Here is a 27,134-nt window from a genome sequence, read left to right as displayed (position 1 = left end):
AACACAAAAATTTGCACTTAAATGATAGGAAAATTTACCTGATCCCATAACCCTTCGCTGCCAAGCACGCTTGAGCAAATAAAAAACGTTGATTTATCTACTGACCTTGACCCTCTCGAGGTCCTTGGTGTTCATAACTGATCCCTGGAAAAACTCCATCTGGGTGAAGTGTCTCTTGAACAGTGCCTGGAGATCCAGGTCAGGTGCCGACTGGTGGATGAAGACTATGACCACATCCACGTCATCCCTGTCCTCGTGGAGGAAGTCCTTTATGAAACTGGATACTGATTCGTAGTTTATGTGTCCACACACAACTATGTGCCTAAAAAGATTATGTTCCATTAGCATACTAGCAAGGTCACATCGAATGAGTCATAAATACAAGTCGTTTCACTTGATAGATGATATACGCTTAGAAAATTGTCTGCTCAAAAACAAGTCAAATACATGAACAAGAAAAAATTAGGTTGACTTGGTTTGAGTTTTCAAATCTGGAACTTTAATCCAGATGTAGGTATCAGAGCAACAAGAACTTCATAATATATTATTGGACATGCATCGATGGTCCTCAGAAGAGCTGTTCTCATCAAGTGGGATTTCTTATGAAATACAAATGTAAAATGCAACCACAGAGGCGAAGCTGAGCTTCGCGCCACTAGCGATACAATTAGATCTAACAAAATGAATGGAGATGGTGGTGAAAAAACATGCCCAAACAAAAAATTGCAAAATCAGCATCGGAGCAAAATTAAACAAGCGATGACAAAGCCAAAAATACCTGAGAAACTCATCAAGCCAAACTATTTTTCAAAACTAACACATTTTTGCGTCCTCCTTCCCCTTCTGACACACAGAGGCACATAAAACCATTTGCGCGCATCAAAAGACGCAAAAAGAGGCTCATAAGCCGTTTTAAAACAAGCCGAAACCTGTTAAGCCAAAAAAACACGAAATTTCAACAAACCGAGTGGTAAAATACAACCAAATTAAAAATTGCGGAGGGGAGCGTGAAAATTATGTTTCCCTTGAAACGACCAAAAAATAATTTGGGCCAAACAAAATTTTCAAGCGTCACAAAAAAAAACAAAAAATGAAATACTGAGTCTAAGTAAAATTACAAATTGCAGAAATAAGTCAAACACTAAATTCGCGCTGCAAACAAAACGATTCCAAGAATTCGCAACTAAGCCGAAAAAAGCAGACAAAATTGGCAGACAATTTTATTTGAAACGGAATATTTCCCGTTCGAAAAAAAACAAGTCCTGGTCAGATTCGAAACTAGTACCTTTGCCGTCCCAGGTATTCGTTACATCTACGTGCACATACGGTACAAGATTTCAGTTCAATACAACTGATTTTTTAAACGAAGATGCAATAACAGGGGAAATTCTTCTATCCGGTATATTGTGCAAATATCGAATCGAGACAATAATGCGGTTTTTAATGACCCAAAGTTGATACTCCGTGATCTTTCAGACCCAAAACTGAGATCTCAGTCGCGTAATTCAAACACGATTTTTTGTTTTTGTTTTTCATGTAAATATTTGCGGGCAAAATGCGAGCATGTTTTGGGCAGGAGTTAATTTTGATACAAATCCGGACGAATAAACTACACATTAGAATAGATTGGGTCTATCTAGCTGAAGTCTGAGGGAAAATAACGTTTAAGCAGAAGACGCCAGGACGTGGCACTGGTTCACAAACTAATTCTACACAGCCGAGCCTCACTCAGATTACTATCATGTTTTATCAAAACTGAGAGCAAAACACGAGAACAAATTTCAAACCCGGCAGCCGTCCAGTTAATATTTGAGTCTCGATTTGCACGTCTATTAGCTTCCGAAAATAACTTATTAGCGAACTATCTGTAGTCTACACAAAATCGAAGTATTCCGGCTCAACATAACCATTTTCTCTGTCAACTGTCCTCACTTGTAGTGACGTCGCACTTTTGGAAATTGATGACCAGTGGGGCGAATAAGAATTACACAGTCTAAATATCACCCAACTCACCACTTAAGCTCAAAGCCCAGTTTAAACTTGAGCAAACACTGGTATGAATTCACTTCGAAATAACCACTCGTTCGAAACAGGAAATTCGGCAGTGACAATATTAACAAGGACACATGGTGTCTATGTGTATATTAAATTGTAAGTCATGACAGGTGGCTGGATTTTCCTAGAAGCATTTACAACACAGCTTGAAATAAATGATCTGGTCTCATTACACCGAGATCTTCCTTGAAAACCCAGACAATCAATCATCTGCTGTCATTTCTTATCGTTAAATAGAGCCTAAATCCAAAATTTCGACACCTCTTATTTAGCTTCAAAGCAATAATTCATAACAGTTGGTGTTTTTCTTTGTTCAATTATTAAATCTTAATTCTGAAGTCGACCCAGTATATCATCTAAGAATTTATTTGCGAAAAGATAATCTTGACAGCCAAGAGTCTAAACTCGTACCAATGCCTTTCGGACACCAACTTAAGTACTTCAAGATAAAATCTTGAACTGCTTGAGTTGAGAACTGAACAAAACACTAACTAAGCCGGTACGATTAATCCTCACTTTCCAAAAAATCACTTACTTTCTTCCTCGTTCTTGGTTGTATGAGCCTCCGTACTTCTTTCTGTTTGAGACAAGTTCTACAATTTCGGGTACATAGCTTGCGAATGTGGCCTAAAATCAGGCAACATTGCTTGGCTAGAACTGATTCATGCGTTTTTTAAATAAAAATTTTGGAAACTTTTTTTAAAATAGGTCCGCTATTTCTTAGAAACGAAAACTACGAAAACGTACATTTTGCCAAATTTTTTAAAACACTGTTCACGACATGGTAAACTTCCAAATGCATGGCGTTGTAATCCAAAAGGACTCTTCAGACGAAAAGGAGTAGACTCTTTTACCGCCCTTTTCTCATCGACATTCATAAACGTCAATTTTATGGCGTAACCAGTAATTTTACTATTGTTTCTCAAATTTATTGTAAATAAGACAAAAATGACGTGAAAAAAAAATAAACAAAATATAAAAAAATTGACGCAGTGATGGTTGGTATAACAGCCAAATAATTAAGATCATTTAGACTTGGGTAGCAGGGGCGAATCTAGGATTTTCTCGAGGGGGAACGGATTTTCATAAATGATGAACTTTTTTTTGGTCATCCAAATTATTTTTTCCGAGCTCTTCCAAATCACTGTAAAGACCCTATATTGGCCAAAATTTCTGCCCCGCAGGCGAAATTTTAAAAGAACATGCCAAAACGCTGATGTTCCCCTGTTTAAGAACTATACGCTGTTTTTGGTTTTTTTTTGGACCACAACTTTTTATTGTAGTTTATTTTGTGTCGCTTACGAATCCGATGAGGATGAATATGGTGATGAACATCCTGCCACATGTGGTCTTGGGGAAGATGTCTCCATAGCCGACAGTGGACATGGTCACCATCAGCATGTAACAGCACTCCCAGTAGGACAGGATCTGGGGGTTGGTGAAGTTCACCCACACGTCGCCACTGTTCTCAATCTACAACACACAACTTGCATATTAAATTAATAGATCAAATTCATTTCTATAAAGTAACCGGTTGCTGCCTGTGCAAGAAGCACAGAAATTACCAATCACATTTGTAATTGCAAAAAAATTACTACGTTTTGCCGATTTTTTCGGTTTCCCGCCTTTACTTATAGCCTAATGAACGTAAAAACAAATAAAAATAGCCTTCAAAAATGTAACTAATCGTAAGCAATGACCCCCCAATTCATCAACTCTGTGAACTTAATTGGTGTGAAAAGGAAAATATGCGACCGCTATTTTGAAAGATAATATCACCACTTTTGAGAAAATTTATTTTTGAAAACGTCGAGAAAAGCTAGATTTGCCAAAATTTCATATCTTTGTCTCAAATTGACTTTAACAAGTTTCAAACTTTTGTAGAAAAAACATGTCAAATAATAGCATTGAAAATTATAATAGCATCGAAACAGAACTTACAAACCGGTTCCAAAATTGACATTTTTGAGCAGACAACCATTGAGCTTAAAAATAATAACGCTCATACTAAAAAAAACTTTTTTAAAATATCAAATTACCCTCCTAGGAGACTCACACGCATAAAAAACTTGTTTTGCTCATCCAACTATGCAAAATGAGGCAATCAGGACGATTAGGTTTAATACAAAAATACTTCAAGCCGCGTAAACAAAAAAAAAGAATTCATACAACCGGAGTTGGATAATTTAAAGCCAACATGAAAAACGAATATTGGAAAGAACGGGTACTTGAAATGCAAACATGCGTAAAAATATCTGTTGGCTGACGAAGTGCGGATTTGGAAAATGATTAAGTGATTATGTTGGACAAGTTGTTTTCAAGATTAAGTCTATGATTCAAATTGATAACGCTTGCTAATCGCAAACAATAATTGTATGCCTAAAAATTCCGTGCACATTAATGTTAGGAGCAAAAAATTCAAAAAAAATTCATTTGTGCAAAAAAAATTATTTGAACTAATCAATTCCACAAACAGAAACATCACCTCCACCAAGGGGAACTTAGACATTCATAAACTGAAAATAAAGCCGAACGGGCTACAGGAACTCAGCCGACAAAAATATAGAGACGGAAGAAAGCAGAAAATTTAATTTGCAAAAAAAAAACAAACGGGTCCCGGCTATTCCTGCAAAAAAATAATTATGAATTAAGTTCAAATACCTTTACGAGCGAAATCTTTAAGGGGGAAAATCTAGTATCCGGTTACAATACCCTTGCTTGTCGCCAAAAAGGTAAAACATAGGCAACAGAGATGGAAAATTTTGAAAAAAATTCAACTTCCGAATTTCTAAATTAAAATTTATGGTGTTAGATCATTTTGAATTTCTAGAACAAATTATGCTTGTCACTTTTCTATACACTTTTTTATTTTTGACAAAACTGTGTCGATAGATACTTTTTTCCAACCTGAAATTTAAATTCCACTTTCGAAATTAAGATAGTTTAGTTTGCCTTCCTTTCAACATCGATAGTTTAGTCTGTTCGATAATTTAGTTTGCCTTCCTTTCAAGAAAGAAATTGAAATAAACTTGAAAAGAAATCAAAAAAATCAAACCGCAAAAAAAGTAAATTTGAGCCTGAACAAATTTCAAAACTTTTCCTGAAAAAAATAAGAGTCTGAACTACGATCTTCGACTCTTAAAAATTACATCACGTAAAAGCGCTTTCCGATTTTGAGAATAATTTAATGGTCAACTTTGTTTAAAAAAAACGAACAATTAGAGAAAACTGGGTTGCCAAACCTTCCAATTAGAATTAACTTTCGAAGTGAGAAATTCATTCATTTCTTTCGTGCCATTTCTACTTCTTCAATCAGATAACGTAAATTGTCTTGCATTTACAGGATTTAGTGGAAAACTGTTGAAAACATTTTTGCTTTTTTGCTGAAAAATTAAACAACCCAAAATTTTTCAATTATCTCAACTAGAAGTTGCGTTTTACTTCAGAAAATGTAAACAACCCTACAATGGAACGACTATGGGGAAACCTTTTACAAAGAGCGAAGCTGAGCCTCGCACCATTTGCGATACAAAGCAAGAAAGCCGCTAAGTAAAAAAAAATCGAAAATATCTATCAAAATGAAGCAGGCTAATTTTGAAATTAAAATATGCCGAAACAAAGAATGTGGAATTAGCAAGCGCTAACAAACACAAAAAAATTACCAAGAGGTAACAAAGCCAAAAAACCTTAAGACTTATAAAAAGTTAAGAAGTCACCCTCCTCACCCTCAAAACACATAAACAAAAAACTTTATTGCTCTTCAATTGAAACAGTATCAGGTCACTATACCAATACAGTATAGCCTGAAACCTATTAAGCAGAAAAAAAAGAAAACAAAAAAGTCAAGAAAAATTTAAGACTAATAAAAAATTATTAATTTCCTTAAGTCCCCATCACAAACAAACTTTTTTTTCGTTCCTCAAAAGACACAATATGAGGCCATTAAGCCAATTTAACACATGTCGAAACCTATGAAGCGGAAAAAAACGGAGAAAAAAGCAAAGCCAAAAAAAAGTTGTCATGGAATACTATGATTTCTATGATTTTTAGCATTTTGTGCAATCCAGAGGGGAGCATATCAATTACGTTTCCCTTCAAAGGATTTAAAATAAGCCGATAAAAAACAGCTGAAACCATTTGAGCAGAATAAAGTTTTTCAGAGAAAAAACATACGAAGTCAAAGTTAGTAAAATTACTTACAGCAGAAGTAAATCAAAGCATTACAAGCAACTACAAAACAACTAGTGCACAGCAAAAAAAGACAATTCTACGTGGCAAATAAGCCGACAAAACTAGCAAAACAAATAAAAGGCCGACAATTTTGTTTGAAACAGAAAATTTCTCATTTGACAGAACAGATGCTGCCAGATTCAAACCCAGGATCTTTACCGTCCCGAGCGTATTTGTTGCCTCCAGATCAAGTGTACCAGAGACGCAAAAAAATTGAACATAATATGAACAGAACCTAAATTTACCATTTCTCAAGTTAATTACGGGGAAAAATTAACTTGAAAAAGCTTAGTACCCGATTGCAAAAACCTTGCTTATCGCAATGTTGATGAAATGAAATTGAATTGATCGCAAAAAAAAACACTAACACCTAGGTGCAATGAAAATGCATTAAAAGTTATGAACGTAAATCTGCAGTTAGAGATATAAAGACCTTGAAAAAAAACCTATAGAAAAGTCTATTTCGTTCATTGTTGACTCTTTAAATTCAACTTCAGAAAAACACTCAAGAATCACGACGCCCAGCATTTAATGTGCTTATAGTATTATCGAGCGGCCACTGAGCCGAAAACAAAAAATGTCGTTAGAAATTGTCATAAAAAATTGGAGAGTAAATTTTACCGAGGCGAAGCTGCGCTTCGCAAATACTTGCGAGAACACGACCAAAAAGCAGCTCTATCAAGTGAAATTTAAAAAAGTAGAAATAAGCCTAGAATTAGCGGAAACTCGGCTAAGTGTAGGGTTCGAATATCCGACCTACTGCAATCAAATGAGTTTGTGTCTCACGCACTAGCCACTCAGTCACGCGAGCTTAACAACTGAAAAACACTAGTCACGAATAAAGCAGCTACATATGCTAATAACTTGCCAATGCGATTCAGAAAAAGATGCACCAAATACAAACAGACTCAAGCTTGCAAGTAAAAATTTTGAATATAACAAACTGAAGGCATCCACAATAACTTTGCATGTAATAAATCGCAAAGCATAAAAAGCCATAATATGTACAAATTAAGCATTTCAAAAAATTGCGAGATATATTGAGTAAAAAAATTTCTGAAATTGAGTTTCGATTATTAAGACTTTGTTTGAAACAAATCACTTTTTCCGGTTCATTTGATGAATTAAAGCTGCATAAACTGGGTTAACTTATTACTATTCGAATATCGAAGCACAGGCTATCAAAAAGATGTTAGGTTGCCTCAAAAGTGGCTACAAAATTTGTGAAAGAAGGTTCGTACTAATACACTCGCTTCGCAAGTGTAAAAATTTGACCACATCCGGACTGAATTTAAAAATATATATCAATTTTTAACCGTCAAACGTAAGTTGAATGTGCCAATAAAACATAAAATGAAATTATAAAGTCCGAATAAAGCTTTTAGGAGCATTTTAAGACTTCCTGATGAAAACAAAAAAATCATCGTTTCTAAATAAGAACAAGTTTAAAAATTCAGCAGTAAACGAAACGTTAGACGAAGAAACATTGCCAACAAAGTTGAAAAGTAAACTCAAGAAATCTGAAAAAAAATTATGGCCAGTAAAAATTCTTTGAAATTCCAGTATCTTACACAGAGACGAAGTTACACTTCGCATACACAATCCAAAACGTGACCGATAACGCTACTGCGAAAAACTGAATGAGTAAAACTTTGAGTCTACAAAATTTCTTAGGTGACGCACGCCAATTATGAGTCTACATAATAGTAAGTGACGCAAGCCAATTATACCAAATTAGCAGTACCAGTCAATGTGAAAAAAAAGAAATTTATTAACTAGCATGCCTCAATTAGTGGACTCATTATTACTTAAATACAAAAAGAAGATCATTAAAACATCCGACCCTGCCCAGTTTCGAACCCTTTTATTTTGTTGCAGGTCTCCTTCCCTGCCTCTTACGCTACAGATCCATGATACCTTGAAGCTAAACTGCTATTTGTAATATAATAGTCTGTGTTAATATCCTTAGCATTGGCTGTACTTAATAGCTGGTTATCGATCAAATAAAACACTTTCAAAATGAACACATTTTGTCGCAACAATATTTGCGTCGCAAAAATATTTTAGGAACCGCAAAAAAAATCAAATTTAAGGAGGAACAAATTTATGACTTTTTGGAAATCACAAATCAAATAAGTGTCCTCACACCGCTCATTGACGCGTAATAACCGTACAAAACACAAACTTAGTTGCCAAAATTTATAGTCAATGATAACTTCGACGAGTTTATCCCAACGTACAATCACCATTGACACTGGGTCTATTGAAACTGCAAACAAGAAGCCATTAAGCATTTAAATAGTTGAAAAATCTTTGCTGAACTTATAAATCCTTATTTACCCGCAGCCTCTCGAAGAAACTGTTTAAATTAGTGTCGATGGTGCGTTAATTTGGAGTTAACGGTCTTTTAGCATTAACTGGTCTTTCATTGCAGCTTTAGATGGAAATTGTAATACAGCAAAGGATAATTTCGAGCTCGAGGAGAAACTTTGATAAAGTCAGGCAAAAACTCTTAAGGTAATATTTGCTTTTGCAACAAAAATTGACTGATAATTCAATAAACTGTATTGTTGAGCAAAAGAAATATATATACTCACAAGATGGAATAGTCCGGAAGCGGTGAGCCACATACTAATCAGGATAGAAACTAACTGCACTAATTTGATAGAATTACTGAAACACAGGACAAATTTAAGCCAACACAAGACCACACATTCACGTCTACATTTGAACTTTAAGCAGAGAAACATACCTCGTTTTTAAAACTCTGAGAAACTGAAGAATGTCGCCCAACTGCATAAACGCTAGGGCTCGAAAAAATCGAAGACCTGAAACACAAAATAAAGAAACTTGTTTCGTCCATAAAACTTCTAACATCCATTTGTAGAAATCCATCCTCACACAATTTTCGAAACTGAGTACATAAGATTTTTACGTATAAGCTCTGAAACAGGGTCTGACTATGAAGCTAAAATTGATAACATGGTCTAGGGTTAATCAGAATCGATCAGCTGCGAGCTGCATTGAAATTAGTAAACATAAGCAAAGGTCCGAGATTAACGGTCAAGTTCGATGACACAATACTAACCGAGGTAATGTCGGTTGAGATAAATTCCGACGAATACGGGAGGAACGGTACAGAAGTCGACTACGGAGTTGAGTTCGAGCCAGAACCAGAGTTTGTCGCTGGCTGCGAGGAACCGGATGCCGAAGTGGATAAGGAAGCATATGTTGATGGCAGTCTCGCAGTGAAGAAGTTTCTGCTCTCTGTCGTGCACACAGCCCTCGATCCCACTAGAATTACACGAAAGTCATCATTTAGTTAATTTAATCACAGGTGGACCAAAACTGTTTCCATTATAGACCTCGATAATTATAATACTATTCATTATACCAACAAACGAAACCCCAAAAACGCTAACCGTTTACCTTGCAAATCGGAGAAGGACCCGATCACTGTTATCATTGCATTCAAAACATAGCAATCAGTTGAAAAAAAATCTAACCCAATAAGAGAAAACTGCTTTTTCACACTTGCACTCTTGCTACGGAGAGCTTAACTTGGATTCCATTCAGCACATGAATTTAAAGTGAAACTCACAACAAATCAAAACTCAAATCAAGACTATGCACAGAGTCGAAGCGAATCTTCGCATTATTTGCAATACAACGCAAGCATAGCATTAAAAGCTATCGAATAGAGAATAAGACAAGTATATAACTAAATCAAAGATCAAAAAATTTTACGGAAAAAAACATAGCCAACAGATTTAAGGAGAAATATAAATTCAACTTTCGAATTTCATAGTTGAAATACTATGGGCTTCATGCTCTTTGATTTTCAAAATTATGATTTAATCTTTGATAAAAACCATTTCAATTTGAGAAAACTGGATCAACAGGTTAAAGTTTTGACTCTGTGGCAAAATCTAAAATCGATTTTCGAAACTAGAAGTCTTTCATTCACGTTTTTACGCTCTATTTCGCATTTGTATATCGGAAAAGCAATTTACCTAACTTTTAGCAGATGAATTCACATTGAACTCAAAGTGCATATACACCTAGTGCAATCAAAAATGTATTAATTTGTATGAATTTACTTGTAGTTAAAGCATTTGAAGATTTTTCCTGAAAAAATTGTAGCCAACAGACAATTGGAAAACATAGCCAACTGATCAACGAAAGAGTCAATGAACGCACTTAAACAAAAACATTGAGGACACATTTTTAGAAAAAAAACTTTCGAATTATAAAGTAAAAAATAGATGCCCTTAAAGCTCTTTGCGTTTCTAGAACAATTTATGATTGACCTTTGCATGATTAAATTAACCCAATTGGAGAAAACTGGATCAATAGTTAAATTTTTTATTTCGGTTGGAAACTCGATAATGAAAATTCAATTACGAAACAAGAAGTCGATCACGATTTGTTGAGCCTGAACAAAATTTAAGACTTTTCCTGAAAAAAATCATCGCCAAGTATTCAGAGTCTGAAACACGTTCATCGAGTTTTAAAATATCACAGAACACAAGGAAACGAAAATTACTGACATATTTCTTGGACATATTTCAATCTTCGAATTTTAAAGTGAAAAATTTATGGACTTAATGCTCTTCGCACTTCACGACACGTTTATGATGGGCACTTTTTTTTATTAAACTAACGCAATTTGATCCTTCTGGGAAATCTGAAAATGAAAATCCATTTTCGAAACTAGAAATAATTCTGGTTTTTTTCGCCATTTCAACGTTTGTAGATAGAGAGCAATTTGCCTAAAAATTTGCAGATAAATTTGGTATCAACTCAAAAATGCATACGTACGAACGCACATCTTTAGTTATTAGAGCACTTTCAAACTATTTCCTGAAAAAATACTAACAAAAAATCACCAAGACCTATACAAGAATCTTCAATAGGGTCAGTCACTCTGAAGAATTAAATGTAAGTAAAATAGTCGAAAATCACAACCACCAGAATTAAATAAGCTTTAGTATTTATTGAGCGGCCACTAAGCCGACAATACGTCAGTAGATGACCAATGAGCCAAAAACTAAAAACAAACCATAAGAATTGTCATAACAAATTATGGAGAGATTAAGTTTTAGACCTAACTTTTACAACACAACCGACCTGATTCTCTATTTGTAACAATACAATCATTTTTTTCCTGACAAACCCCACACAACAAGAGCTTGAATTCATCCCCTTTGAGCAAATCAATTTGAATTGAACTTGAGAAACAATCAATGTCAAATCTCATAATAAATCAAATTTAAGTGCAAACTTTAAGTCTCCCTAACAAAAGAAAAACTACTAGCCCGGCCGATCCAACTGTTTTCACTAGGTTCATTGTGAACTCCAAAGTAAGTCAACTATTCAAACGTACTTAGAAAACTAATCAATATCTATAAAGCCCAGTCTTGGAGATCTTCATTAGAATATTGATGTTTGCTTTCAGTGGTTTCTGAACTTAATGATTTTTATTCAATCAGCTTAATCATATGAAAAATTTTAAGCAGATCCAATTAAATTTTTTTATTCGCTATCAATGTCTATAAAAAGGCTAGAAGTAAGGTTATATCACGCTGAAAGTTACTCAAACGTGACCATCAACTTTTACATGTAAAGATATTTCTCTGCTAGTGGTAGCCTTTCAGGTCATACCATTGTCTTACTTCACTACTTAATTTCAGCTTTTTTACTTTTAACTCCTTCGGCTAGAACAATGCCAATATGACAGATATGCCAGGCAGCTTCGATTCACTTGGTGACTTCTTCTTCACTTTTCTCTGACCTCTCTTATCTTCCATCTAAGTGCATGCAATTGGGTCTACAGCAACACTTGCTTAGCTGCCTGATGCTTTGTTTGTAGTCCAGTTACAAATACACCAGTTCAGATTGAGATTTTAATCTTCAGTTAGAGTAAGCAGGGAATGGATATGAATGGCAGCATAGAAAAGGTGGAAGAGCGAAAGGTGAAAATGAGTGGATTGAGGTCACTATTCAACTCAATTCATAACACACTCCCACCTAGTTGTTCATTTGTTCACACCTACGGGCGACCGCTACTCATCAGATTATTGACAGAAACCCCAGCTAACAAGACAGCCAACCTCCCAATTCCATCAAACACAAAAAAAAACAATTCGTATGCCAGTGGTTAATAATAAAAAGAACTAGTATTCTAAAATAATTAATAGGCATGGTATAACTTTGAGAACCAATACAGGATTCAGAGAGGGGAGCACCCCATCCTCGAAAGTTTGACCTCTCACAGCCAAGAAGGAGGTCTTTCTTTGCCACTATTTTTGGACTTCTGTTTTTGACCGACTAACCCTAAAAAATACTGAAAGAATCTTTGGCGACAATATCTAATAACTTTGAGGGGTGCGCCCACGAAACCTTCAAAATAGGTTAAAATAAATAGGTATCATATTGTATAAAGCTCAATCGACTCCCTAATGAAAACCTTACTTCTCGACAAACTTCAACCTATTATTCAGCAAGTAGCGCAAAATACCACGGCAAAACTTCAGCGCAGTTCTAAGAAACTTTCAAACAAATATAGAAGACATTGAAGCTCATTGGCATGTGAAGTAGAACTCTGGCTAGCCTTGATTCAAAGATTTAGTTTCCTATTCCCCAGCAAAAAATAAGATGTTGTTTCTAGCCCTGTTAAAATAAGATCACTAAGCCCACAGAAATAAATGGAAAAACAATCATCCGAATCATTAATAATCTCACATTGATTGCGATGACTACCTAAAGATTTCGAACCAAGAGCTTTGATCCACAATCGTTGATTTCAGGTGTGCTGCGGAAATTCCCCGCCCAAGCAAAATTATGCCCTTCAAAAACGATAATACATGCCCTTATGGTAATTGTTAACCTTTTTTGAAAAAGAGGCTTTCAAACGACTGATTTTGACAGATTTGTATTGATCAAGAAGAAGAATTTTGGCGACCGTTTCGGTTTTTAACGACCTTTCGTCAATGCTCTGTGGATAACATAGCTATCTACCAAAAAAGGCAAAAGCAAACTGAACAAATCAATATCTGACAAACGCACCAAATTGGACAGGCGAATACCCGCAAGAGACAGGTTTAAATTACACCTTGAGGCCAGATTCATATCTTCATATTACATATGCAATGCGTGATAACGATGTTATTATTAGAAGTTGAAGAATCGAGAGGAAATAAATGTGTTTCATCTTAAGTCAAAGAAGTAAACAACATCCGCATCAAAAAGGAAATGAAAGAACATCGAAAAACTACGCAATTTGACCTCAGAAATAACAGCAGCAACGAATTCAATTATGACTCCAATGTCAACTTGTTGAACTCCAGCAAGCAATAATAGACAAATTTCTAGCCTATGACCCTATTTCGGGCTTTCAATTCCCGTTTTCAAAAAAAAAGTAGAAAAAACACAGAGACCCAAATGCGAGAAAAGCGTAAGTGTTAGAAAAACGGACGCTGGTAAAGCTGGAACGGATTCTAAACATAGACAACAGACAGTTGGAAAAGACTCATGAACGCAAGGAAACAGAAAAAACTGTTTTCTGAAAAAAAATTCGAATTTCAAAGAACAAATATCTGGCCTTAAGGCTCCTTGAAATTCAAAAATATGACTGACACTTTTTTTAGAAAAAATTAAGCAAAATGAGAAAAATGGATCATTAGGTAATTTTTTTAATCGCTCGGAAATTTGCAAATTAAAATAAATCCACTTTCGAAACTAGAAGTCGATCACGTTTTTCGTGACCTTCACACTTTTTTCTTGTTCGATAGTGGAGTTTTTTTCCTTTAAGCAAAGAAAATGCACTAAATTTACAAAAATTAATTTTGAGCGTGAACAAATTATAACTTTTTCTTGAAAAAAAAACGAAAACCACGTAGACCTACGTAAGAGCATTCACTACGTTCATCACTCTTCATTATAGTTCCTTCCAGGCAGTGACGTGCGAAGAAACTTTCGACTGGGGGCTGCTTTTTAAATCAACAATTACGAAATTTTTGAGGTCTGTCAAAATCAGTATGACCATATTTGGCAAAAACCTTCTGCGCCGCTGACAAATTATGGGGAAAAAATATGTCAAAACTGTCATTTTAAAGCTCTAATTTTGGAAGGTTTTGACCACAATGCCGCGTTTGCCCGACGTTCACTCTTTCCTCAAAATAAATTGACGGTATATTGAGGCCAAAAGCGCTTTAGAAAACTTTCATGGTTATTAAGCAACCAGAATATTGGCAACCAGAATAGAAGCCAAAAACCACTTAAGCTTCTATTCCAGAGACAGGCAATGGTTCCACTGAAATCGGGAAAACTCCATGCAGTAACCCCTTTGGTAGTCCAACTAGACAAAGAAGCATTTCCAATTGGCACGTAAACGGTGGACCGGAGACAAAAAAAAACACCACACAAAAATCGGCAATAAGACACCAAAAAAATAGCAAATATTCAATTTGTTTATTGACACTTAGAAACGCAAAACTAAATACCTTTTCTCTGAATTTTCGAAATTGGTCCTTCAAAGATTTATTTATAGCACTTTAAAGCTCTTTTGATTTCAAGAAACTTTAACATTTGATATTATTTGGAAAAATTATTTCAATTTGAGCCAACTCTCAATTTTAAATCGACATTTTAAATAAGAAAAAATTCAAACTAATTTGAACGATCCTGGAGAATCATAGCGCCAACAGAAAAACAGTGCGAATTCACAGTGAGACATCGTCTGTGTTTAGAATCTGAATTGACAGTGAGACATCGTCCCAAAAACAAGACACACAACGTAAATAAGTCAAAAATCAATTCATTTTCAATTCGGTACAGTTTTTGATTTCATAAAATCCAATATCATTTGCCAAAAATTTTCACACAGAGGCAAGGCGGGACCTAAGCTTCATTTTGTAAAATCCAAATTCATTTGCAAACAAACTTCACATAGATAACAATTTTTTATTCAAATTTGATAGGGTAGTTGCTAAAAGTCAAAAACGTGAAATTCCGAAATCCGTAACTTTTTTTGCAAAAAGTATCTCGTGGCCGCTTAAGCGGAAAAGATTCCCGAAACCAGTTTTCCCGATTGCACACTTACCCTAAGACTAAGCAGGATAGCTTTCGAGTGAAGTCAAAACTTTCCCAAAAAACTCCCAAAAACGGTCAAAAAATATTTGACTAGTCTGAGGGCCATAACTATTGTGTAAAAAAATTGAGCGCAACAACTTATACGAAGGCGCTTTCCATAACCAGTTCCAACCATTAAAACCAAAATCTCAGATTTGGGAAAGTCGTTTCTGAGAAAACGAAAAAAAGAAGACAACACAGATGCGAAGCTGAGGTTCGCACCCCTTAATTAGCAAACAAAGTTCGAACGATGTAACAAATAAAGCAGTATTTTATTTCATGTTTAATTTAATTAAAAATTTTCAAAGAGGTCCAAGTGCGGTTGACTTTGAGCATTCAAATATTGGTGTAAGAGTGCTATCGGTCTCAAAATTACTACGAGAAATTTTTTAGGAAAAAATCGGTAATTAGGCCGACAGAATTCAAACCGACACTCAATAAGCTGAAAATCAGACGATCATTGACACCAAAAAAATCATATAGTACAAATTGCTTTTAACGCCCACATAGAATCTTTGATAGCTATATGAGTGAAGAAAACAAAGTGGAATACAAACTTTGGAAACTAAACCGATAGAGCTTAAGTACACAACTAGGAAGGCGAAAGATCACCAGCAGAAAAAGTATCAAAATTCTTTAATTATACATACAAAGGTTTGCGTTCTACATATAGCATGTACCAAAAGTAACTAGAACCCAATAGTTAAATTTGAATTTTCGAGGAACTTAGCATGTCGACAGCAAGGACGTTCAACAGTGCCGAAGTACAACAGTGTCGAACCTGTTTTCAACAGAGCCGAAAAATAAGGCTAGTTGAGAATTTTGAGTTATCTTTGTAAATTGATAGCAATTTTGCATGAATACTGTTTTGTTTTGGAGTGAAATCGGTTGAAAATTTGTTGAAGAAATTGTTAGTTCAAAAAAAAATATGAAGCTCGCTTCGCGCTTGGTGAAATTTTGTTGGTTTATTAAGCGGCATCAATTAAAATGGCTGTTTTTGACTTTTCAGCTTCCGTCGATTCGAATTAATTTACTTGTCAGTGCTTTGGGATGAGAAAAAAATTTTTTTCAAATAATTTTCGGCACTGTTGAACAAATTTTGATTTTCGGCACTGTTGTACTGCCCCGTTAGCAATTTAGTTCTGAAGCCAAAATGACTGAAGCCTTCTTCGAATCATTTTTTAACTTATTCATATTCTAGTTCGAATTTTGCCAAACTACATTAACATGGATATCTGGTAGTTTTTCTTGTTTTTGTTCCGACCATTGAAAATGGGGAGGAACTTTGTATTCGGGTGTGTTTTAACTTCTTTTCATTTTCCACCCAAAATCAGGTATCACAAAAAATCATCGGACTGGGTTGAGTGATGATTCATATTAAAGCCCTTACAGTCGTGATTCGAACCAAAATAAGAAATTATAAAAACTTTTTCCCGAGTCAAGAAAAACCGACTTGAAAATTGTTCCATCTTATTCCGAGCGAATAAAGCGAGCGAGCAGTCTTATTTTAACTGCTTAAAAGCTTACAATAGCTTTAATTTAAGAGTAAAAACTATTTTGTGCTTGATTAACTTTAGATTACTTGTAGTATTTTGGCGCATTTTTGGAATCAAAATTTTTCAAATAACTGCTAAATTTGAAAAAAAAAATTTGATTTTTTTATTTTTCAAGTAACTTTTCTAAATAAAAATTGTTATTCAAACTATGACTGTCGAAAAAACCTAATATCCAGTTTTTTGTTCAACTCCTTTTATCACACTAGGACGAACAAAAAACGACAATAATTTGAAAAAACTTTATTGTACTTTTTTAAGACTATGGTAGGAAAATTCTGGGCCACTTGCACAGTAACTGGTTATCCTTGTTTCAAGAGACTTTGATTATTGTCAAATTTTCATTAAAACCAACTCAAATATCAAAAATCAACCTGTACTTACTTAGTATTTGGCGAACTAAAAATCAGGCATCAATTTAAGAGTGATTTCTTTTTTCGAAAAATTAAGTTGCAATTAACCAAAGCCATAACGCCAAAATAATTCAAAGTATTGTCAAAACCCCAAAGTTTGTACTATCTTGAGACATCCATTTTTGGCTAATGCACCCTAAAATTTTTCTAAAGGCGTCTATATTGAATTAATTTGAGGGGGAATCTCGAGCTGAAACAACATGATTTTTTGGTTAAAAGTTTTTGAAAAAGAGCCTAAAAACGCATAAAGTTTGGCCAAAACGGTCTGTAAGTGCTTTGGAAAAGCTCGGAAAATCAATTACTTCGACCTAAAAAAAACGCGCACCTGCCCCTCGAGAAAATTCTAGATCCGCTCCTGCTTCGATCATTGACACTTCAACAAGAATAACATTTTTTAAAACCTTCAAACCCAGTGAAATATTAAGATCCACATTAAAAGCGTATATTGATCAACTGCAATTTAATTGATTCTTTAGCTTTTCTTAACTTCTGGAAATTGAACCGGTTAAAAATTGGTCCATATAAGAACGAAGAATTGAATTCATCTTTTGGTAGATATCACCATAGTCAAATGGTAAAAAAATATATGCAACACTTTTTCTGTTATCAAGTCTAGTTTTTTTCCCAAGATACTAAAATCGTTTTATGCTAGATTCCTGGAAGAAAATGCCTAGGTTCAATTATATAAAAACATGCCACTATCTGCTTCATTTTTTCAACTCTCCTCTGGTATGACACAAGCCCTCGATAATATAGTGGAACTAGGTGCAACGCTGGCTCAGTTATCCAGACAAAGAATAAAACAGAAAGCTACTCATTTTGTCTGGACAATATCAGCCAGCGATGAACCTTAGTCTACAATTTATTGAGGTCATATTTGATGCCAGATGAGTCGCAGCTACATACCGAGAATTGGAACTTTGAAACAAGCTCTATTGAATTTTTGTTGTATAAAATTGTGCGCAGCAATCCAATTTTTATATAAAAGGAGGAATTTTCTTAAAATCTGGCTATAGTCCACGCTAAAAAAACTTCAGAAAAATTAACAGCAGCTGGTCGCCCAAAAATTTACAGGCTTCAACCCACTATTTTGACATTACCTAACGACAGTTTTGCTGTCCAAAGCGCATGCTGTCATATTGACTTGTATTTGCGTTTATCCTGCTGTATGATCTTCATGAAAGAAGGAAGCTGTAGATTTTAATTTAAATCCATTCATTATTACTGCAGATTATTCTGCGTCAGCTCCAATTCGAATACGGCACTAGAAATAAAAGATGGCATGGCCAACATGTCAAAAAGCGAAAGCAATAAAATGGCCATCGCTAGCATTAGCGTCGAGGGAAGAAGTCACGCATGGACAAACAGTTACAAACAGAAACGAAAATTATCCAAGCGTGCTTCAGAAGAGAACAAATTGCGTGAAACGAGCTATACACTTTCACAATATCGATCGCGACGCATAATTTCAAATCCATTACCATATCCACGTTTTGTCACAAAAGGAGGACAGTAAGGCCAAGTCACAGTAAACAGATATGAGACGAGATGCCGTCAATTCATCATTTTAGTTCTCTGTTTAGATATATTAATAAGTTATTTATAACTAGGGATAAATATAACAAATACGAGTAATAAAATAGTGACGAAAAAACTCACTCTGATCCAGTGTACAGGAGGTAAATGACGAATGCAGCCAAACTGTTGAATGCCATGAACACCATCTAAACAAAGAATGTATACCTTAGAGTTAAAAACCCCAAGGGTCCCGGGCAATCCTTTGGTTCTATCTTACGGCACAAACTTTTGATCTCTGAAACCCTTCTAATGTGTCCAAAAACATAACTTTGGAAGCAAATTAAGAGCAAAAACTCCCAAAACCTTTCCATAGTGTCCAAAAACGATCAAAAGGAAAAAATAACGTTTTCGAGACATTTGGGGAAAATGCATCAATTAAAATCAAATCCTGATTTTAATTGATGCATTTTTCGCAATATTCTCAAAAAGTCAGTTTTCTTCCGTTAGATTGACGAAACAGATTTTCCGAGCACATCAATAACATAAAAATCATATTTTGAAAAATTTTGATACCAATAATTGGCTACTCATGTTTGTGAAACAAGGATTTTTCGTTGGGTACTGCAAGATTGAGTAATATTAGGGGTGGCTAAAAAATTTCTGAGAGCAATCAGAGATTTTTCGGCAAAAAAAATATAATCGAGCAGCAAAAACAATCTACAAAAATCTTGAGCGTTTTCTGTAATTTTGATCTCAAGTTATACGATTATACGTTTTTATACGAAAACCAAAATACACGATTATACTTTATAACGATAGTCCGATTATACGATTAAAAGTTTCACGTTTTTTTATTATACGCCAATACACTGACTGATATGTAAGATTTGTCGTTTACTTGGACTCAAAGATTTCTCATATTTAGGAACATTTCTAGATTCTGATCTATAAAATAAACTCACAAGTATGCGTCCAGTGGTGGTCTGTGCCGAAATAAGGATACCGGCCCAGTCTTTAAGTGACGTGAGCCATCCCACCTCGGCCTTCTCCTCCTCCTCATTCACTCCCCTCTCGTTCGCATCCCCTCCTCTCTGCTCCCCATTGTCCCCATCCTCATCACTCTCCTCATTGTCCTTCTTGAACATGACATGGGCACGGCAGGCCAAGATGACGAAGAGGCCTAAAAATCAGTAGTTTCCTGATAACACGATTTTATCTTTATTTTAGGTAACAATAAATGAGAAGCGGAGCGAGTAACCCTATTTGATCTGCACAAAAATTGATATATCTATCAAACCCAACAGGCCGCTAATAAACTGATATTCAATTCAAACATAATAAATTGGGAAAGATTTTTTCAATTTTATGAGTTTCAAGAAACTATATCACATCAAAGATTATTGTTTCTCTGGAGACATTTATGATAGAACTTGAACTGAACCTAATTTACATAAATGCGATCAAAAGGCTTCTTTCATGACACTGGGAGTCTTCAAAAATCGGTTTCCAAGGCTAGACTGTCGCTTTTCTAATAGAACGAACGCATAACTTTCATTTGATTAAAATTATTTCCACGTGTGCATTTTTATTTAAGTTGGCTTGAACCAATAAAATAAAATTTCTAGAGGTCAAATAAAAATATTTCGACAATCAAAATTCCTGAACAATTTAAAAGTCGCTTCGTTCACACGCTTAAAAATTACGGAATGTGAGCTAACTACTGGGCTAAATTCTGATATCCTTGTTTCGGTTAAATAAAGCTTGCTAGACATTTAAATTTAATAAGCTTAATAAGCAGATTTAGACAAGCCTCCCGTTTAGATTTATTGCAAGCGGCTTTTCATTTTCTTTTGCCATAGCTCAACGTCGTCGAAGTAACTGCTGCTTAGTATAAACTTCCTTAACTCAATCATGAATTTCCTTTATGAACCTTTAGAAAATTGATTTTCAGTCATTTCTGTGTAAATTCAGACACTGTCAACCCTCTAGTCTCGGAAACGCCTTATTTTGGTTGAGATACATATCTTTTATACAATTTCCTCTAGCGTAAATGACTACGTTTTCTCCTGGTGAGGATTTAGGACACACAAAAACGTCATTTTCTTTGAAGAAACCAGACCAGGGTCAAAAAAGCAAAACAGCGGCAGCTTTGTTTTTTTTCGGGACAAAACTGTCATTTAGGACTTTTCAGTTTAGTTGAATATTTTTTAGGAAGCTCATGTAGACTAAAACTCAAAAATTTATAACCGGATTTTACCATTAAAATCATGCGTGAAGGCGCTAGAGTATGATATATCATTCGATCTACTCCGCGGATTATTCGTAGTACCTGATTTTGCGTGAAAACCAAAACAAACGCGACCGAAGATAAAGTTTTTTCCCATTTTCAATTGTCAGAACAAAACTGAAACACACCCGAAGACAAAATACTCCCTATTTTAAGTGGTCGATGAAAAATAAAATAACTTCAACGATTGCTTAACATGACAAAACCGAGACAAAGGAGCTCTTAGCAAATAACCATCATTGAATTAAAATTTTCTACACAGAGACAGAGGCGAAGCTGCGCTTCGCAAACACTTACGAGAACACGACCAGAAAGCAGCTCCCTCAAGTGAAATAAGAAGTTAAAATAAGCCTCGAATCAGCAAAAACTCGGATTCTAATCAGCGACCTAGCTAACTTGAGGGTCACGCACTAACCACTCAGCCACGGATGCTTAAAATCCTCAAAAACTAGCCAAGAATAACGCTGCTATATATGCTAATAAATTGCCAATGAGATTCAGCAAAAACTGGCACCCAATACAAATAGACTCAATATTGCATGTAATAAGTTGGAATATAACAAACTGAAGGCATCCATACTAACTTTGCATGTAACAAATCGCAAAGCATAAAACCACAATATGTATAAAATATGCATTTCAAAAAAGTTCTGAAGGAAAAGTTCTAGCAACTGGTTCGCTCGATAGAACCCTTCATCTCAAATTTGATAGGATAGTTTCAATGAAAATCAAAAAGTTTCTAGAAAAAACGTTCATCAGCTAAAAAACTTAACTTTCCAAAATCTATCACTTTTATTTCTACAATGAGAAGGTCGTGACCGCTTAAACATAGAATATAACCCGAACTGAGATTCAGTTGAACCTGAAAACTTAACCTAAGAATTGACAGAGCAGTTTTCGCGAAAAGTCAAAAAGTTTTCAAAAAAGGAAACTCAAAAAATTTCCAAAATAAAAAGTCAAAAACTTTCCGAAAGTCAAAAAGTTTCCAAATTAGAAATTCATTTTTCTGAAACAGCATCAACGTGTGGAAGATCGCCCTGCCTCATAATTCCTTCCTACTTCGTGAAGTGGTCGAAACAAAAACCAACTCAGTACGAAAAACATATACAGAGACCAAAACCAAAAATTTCACAGAGGCGACGATCCACTCCGCAAATAAAAAATATGGCAAACGAGAGCTGCTAAACGCAAGAAGACACAAAATTAAGTTAAACACAGCCAATCGATGATTGAAAAAGAGTAATGAACGCAAGTGAACATAAAAAAAAACACTTGAAAAATCAACTGTCGAATTTCAAAAAAAATGCCCTTCAAGCTCTTTGAATTCTAAAACGATTTATGATTGGCTGATTTTTGAAATCTACAAATTGCCGCTGGAAATCTAGAAAATAAATTCCACTTCACAACTAGAGATCGTTCGTTTTTTCGCGCCATTTCCACGTTTGTATTTGGAGAGTGCTATTTACGTCTTTTTCAACAGATGAATTTCCAATAACTCAAAAAGTGCATATATACCTAAACGCACTCATAAATGCATCAATATGTATGAATGCACATCTGTAGATATTAGACTTTTCCTGAAACAAAACCAAAAAAAAATCAGCAAGACCTTTATAAGATTCTTCACTACGTTCATTACTCTTAATAAGCTTTTAAAAAGCCTCTACGGTGTTCAAACCCCAGTCCTTGGAACTGAGCCATACCGCCTCAGTTTGATCAAAAACCAGCCACCAATGAACCCGATAAAATGCATACAATTCAAGCGTCACTTTTTTGAGCACTATTTTATGCAAGTCAGATTGAAAAAAAACTCCGTTCGTAATTGTGCGTTTGCATGTGTCGAAATCCAAAACTCCACCAGAAAAACATACTTTGATACAAATACCTGAATATCCACTCTTATCTTTTTGACTGAATAGAAACGTTGGCCTGCAACACTAGTGCTCTGTTCAGCGATGGTTGAAAACTGGATAATAGTATTAAATTGAACAGAAGCCCGGTTTAAAGCATTTGAAATGTATATTGACAAAAAAAATCACTTAAAAGAATCACCGACAACTTAGTCGATTCGAAACTGGCTATGGTTGCAAGTTAAAACAAAGATATCCAGTTAATGTGCAACTAGCACAGAATATTCCGACCACAGTAATCCAAGTAAAGTAACTGGATAATAGTGTTTGAAATGTGTCAACAACGCAAGAATTAGCAGTGCAAGCTAGCAGACAGAAAAAGAAAGCCACTAAGTCCAACAAAATAGAAAAAAAAACTTCAAAATACCACAACTTGAAAAAACTCAAAATGTTGTCTGGAATCATGTTCTACTTGCGGTAAACACGTCCATAAACACAATCGACACCAATCAATGAAGGTTCAGAAGAAAACTAACAAGCGATAACTGAGCCGAGGGAACTGCAAGTTTCAGTTAGAAAGAGATAAAATATCGTAAAAAAAATGAAACGAGATTAATAATTTGGGCTCGTTTTCAACTCATCTGGTTTATTTTGGAAAACCAATCACGATTAAAACCAATATTCAGTGCGGTTGACAAAATAGGCTGAAACCTAAAAACATTTTTGCACGAACCTGAACTGATTGATGAAGCGGCGAAAACCTTTTTCATATTTCCAGTGAGTAAAAAAACTCACCAGAGAGTTTTAAAAAGCTTCGCATCACTTGCGATACAAAAAAGAATGACTATGATTACTAGCAAATGAAAAGAGAAACCAAAAAGTGAACAAAAAACCTTCAACAAATCTTGTTTGTCAAAAAAATGCAAAAAAGGACAAACAATTCCTGGAAAAGGCTGCACCATTAAAAATTTTACAAAGAAGTTTCAAAAGGCTAAAAAAACCAAACTTTCTGCTGGACCTAAGCCGTCAAAAATTAGCAGACACGAAAGTCTAAAACACTCGAAAAGTTTCGACAACAAAAACAGTTTCCGACTGGAATGAAACTTCTGTAATTTATCTTCGCAAGCATGGGTGTTACCACAGCGTCAAAAGCACAGAACAATCTTTGATTTGATAAAAACAACTTCTAACACCGAGGCAAAGTTGCACTGCGCATACACAAGCAAAAATATGACCGATAAAGCTACTGGGAAAAAACTGAATGAGGTAAAACTTCAGTGTCTATAAAATTTCTTAAGCGACGCACGCCAATTATGAGTCTACATAATTTCTAAGTGACGCAAGCCAATTATGACGCATTAAGAGTACCAGTCAAGTTAAAAAAATACACTAACTAACATGCCTCAATTTATAGAGCGGAGGCATTTTAACTTGTATACGAAAAAGTCCAATGGAACATCCGACCATGCCCAGGTTCGAACCCTCTTATTTTGTTGCTGGTCTTCTTCCCTACCTCTACGCTACAGATCCATGATGCCTTGAATCTAAAGTGTTATTTGTAATATTAATAGCTGGATCAAAAAGAACACTTTCAAAATGAACAAATTTTGTCGCAACAATTGCATCGCAACAATATTTGCGACTTAGGTTGGAAAAAAGAAAGTTCACACTATAACACAAGCTGTACTTAATAGCTGGTTATTGATCAAACTGAACACTTTCAAAATGAACACATTTTGTCACAACAATTGCATCGCAACAATATTTGCGATTTAAGTTGGAAAAAAAGAAAGTTCACACTATAACACAAGCTATGCTAGTGTAAAGAAAAACTTTAAATATAGCATAAAACAAAAAACTGCAAAAAAATAGTCATAACTTCTTGGAACTCCATTAATTGCCCAAAACCGGAATTAACAGAAATGTTTTCAATTTGAGTTAAAAAAAATGTCCACACTTAAGGAAAATTTGGTGCTGCGACAACTAAGCCGAAGAAAAAGCAGACAAACAGAAGTCCGGCAAAGATTTCTTAACGAATGGACATTTTTCCACTTACAAAAAGAGGTCCTGGCCGAATTCGAACCATTGAACTTTGTCTTTACAGGCAGGTACGTTAGCTCTTCATCACATAAGCAAATTAACGTATGCTTTTGATTTCATATGAACCAAAGGTAAAATGATTCAAGTGATTCTGTTAAACTAGTTGTTAACTCGAAAGAAGTCTGATAACGCTTGCTAATTGCTAGCAGATGAAAAAATGGCGCTTAAAAAAGTACATGAATCGACAGAAATTAGGATGCAAACAAAATTTAGAAAAAATAATCAACAAATTTTCAAGGAATTGAGCATGTCAGAAGTGATATTTACCATACCTACAAATTTGATTATTCGGTGAACAAAATTATTTACGGAGAAAAAAGTCTAGTACCCGATAGCCATGCCCTTTTTACCGCAAGGGTGAGCAGTTAAATGTCTTTTTCCTCACCTGTGGCAAATGTGATAACAGAACTTGAGATGAAGGCATACCAAAACTTCTCATCGTTGCATTCATCGTCAATTAATTGCGCAAGCTCCGGTGGACCTGTGGTAATTCCTGCGGGACTACAGCAGCATGTTTCTTCTGTTCCTGACATGGTTTTCAGACAGTTTTGAACAATCCGCTTTTATTTTACGTCTTCCAACCTTCCATTTAAGCAAAGAAAGCTTCAACATTTACCGCGATTCGTTTTAATTGGGATAGATAAATAAGAACTACATAGAGTTTGTATTCAAATTTGCATAATCACAGATCTTTAACCTGAAAAATTACACCGAACACTACAACTTTAATCTGAATATTGAGAACGAAAAAAATCGGGATACAATTTCGCCATGAGAAAACTTCTCATAAACTTATAGAAAAAAAAACACTAATTGTGTATGAAATCGAATTTCAGTATACATGAGTAAATTAGATGGTTTATATGGAACATTAAATAATATAGCATATAGCACGAAGAGAATTTCATGACAACAAAATAATTTAAATTTGAACTTCTTTGTCTCGAAAATCAGAAATCAGACAACCGCGTAATCAGACAGGTCATAAAGCAGAAAATTTTGACAATACTCAAATGTGATCGGCTGAAAACAAAGATATAGTGTGCTATTTTGAAACATTCGTTCTAAATTTATTAAAAAATAAGTTTTAGAACCTAAAATTGTGAAATTTCATTTGATATAGAAACAAAGTTATTTAGAAAAGTACGGAAAATATCAACAGCAGATTTCAGAAATTCTATGTTTTGTTAAAAATATTGCGCCTGTCGGTCATGATGCAGGTTTTTGTTTTAAATTTAAATTTTCAAAAATTCGAATCGGTCTAATCCTGCCTGAATTTCTCGCGACAACTGAAAATTCCAGAGTTTGTTATCCTGTCCTGAGTTTTTGAAATAAATTATAGAGACTGTTTTTATGTGGCTACGGTGAGATAAGGCAAGTATATAGGTTCATCCATCTTTAATGGGTCTAACGTACACTGTATCAAAAAAAGTAACAAACAAAAACAGTTCCCGACCCTGTTTTTAACGGCGTTCGCGTGTTTTAGGTTTTTAGAAATCTGGCCATGTGGGCGTTCAATTTTAATTTCTAGAGTGCGCGGTTATTTTGAAGGTGGCCTTGGGGCAGTAACACGATCCTGAATTCAATGTTTAGTTAAACCGTTAATCGTCTCCGACCGATTGAGATAGAAAAGCACGAGATTTCTCTGGCCCTTGAGCCTGTTGATAGAGACTATCATTCTTGATCTCAAATGTGGCATCAGTGAAGGAAACAAACAAAGTTTTTATGGCGTTCTTGAGCAGCGGAGAAGAATAACTTTATCAGGCTTCAAGAAAAGCGCGCCGGAAAAATGTTTCTGAAAATTTTACTTGAAAGCTAGCATGGTGCAACTAGGAGGTGGGCACGTCCCAGTCGAACCATCCCACCGGTACTTTAGCATGGGCATGTAGCTCGGCGCGGTGTCTGGTGAGATGAAAAAATATTCCGATATAGTGTTTTCACGGCGCTCCTGGCTGTTTCGACATCATAAACGAGATTAAACACACCAGACACCGCC

The 27,134-nt window shown here is 35.1% G+C and overlaps 1 protein-coding gene across 4 annotated transcripts in view; it reads right to left on the bottom strand.

Moving 5' to 3' along the window:
- Positions 1-25,832, bottom strand: part of LOC134841334 (calcium-activated potassium channel subunit alpha-1-like) — a 55,104-nt gene extending 29,272 nt beyond the window's left edge. For all 4 annotated transcript variants that reach the window (XM_063857250.1, XM_063857253.1, XM_063857252.1 and 1 more), the window contains exons 1-9: positions 25,524-25,832; positions 19,864-20,081; positions 19,043-19,107; positions 9,374-9,579; positions 9,038-9,113; positions 8,883-8,958; positions 3,358-3,528; positions 2,591-2,682; positions 106-322 (exon numbers count right to left, since the gene is read on the bottom strand). In XM_063857250.1, the coding sequence (XP_063713320.1) occupies positions 106-322; positions 2,591-2,682; positions 3,358-3,528; positions 8,883-8,958; positions 9,038-9,113; positions 9,374-9,579; positions 19,043-19,107; positions 19,864-20,081; positions 25,524-25,671 (1,269 nt within the window). In that variant the 5' untranslated portion in view covers positions 25,672-25,832. The remainder of the gene's footprint in view (positions 1-105; positions 323-2,590; positions 2,683-3,357; positions 3,529-8,882; positions 8,959-9,037; positions 9,114-9,373; positions 9,580-19,042; positions 19,108-19,863; positions 20,082-25,523) is intronic.
- Positions 25,833-27,134: the final 1,302 nt, after the last annotated feature.

Source organism: Symsagittifera roscoffensis, chromosome 3, assembly GCF_963678635.1.
Source record: "Symsagittifera roscoffensis chromosome 3, txSymRosc1.1, whole genome shotgun sequence".
Taxonomy (NCBI): domain Eukaryota; kingdom Metazoa; phylum Xenacoelomorpha; order Acoela; family Convolutidae; genus Symsagittifera; species Symsagittifera roscoffensis.
The sequence above is the reverse complement of the archived record's forward strand: the minus strand, read 5'-3'. Positions and strand labels throughout refer to the sequence as shown.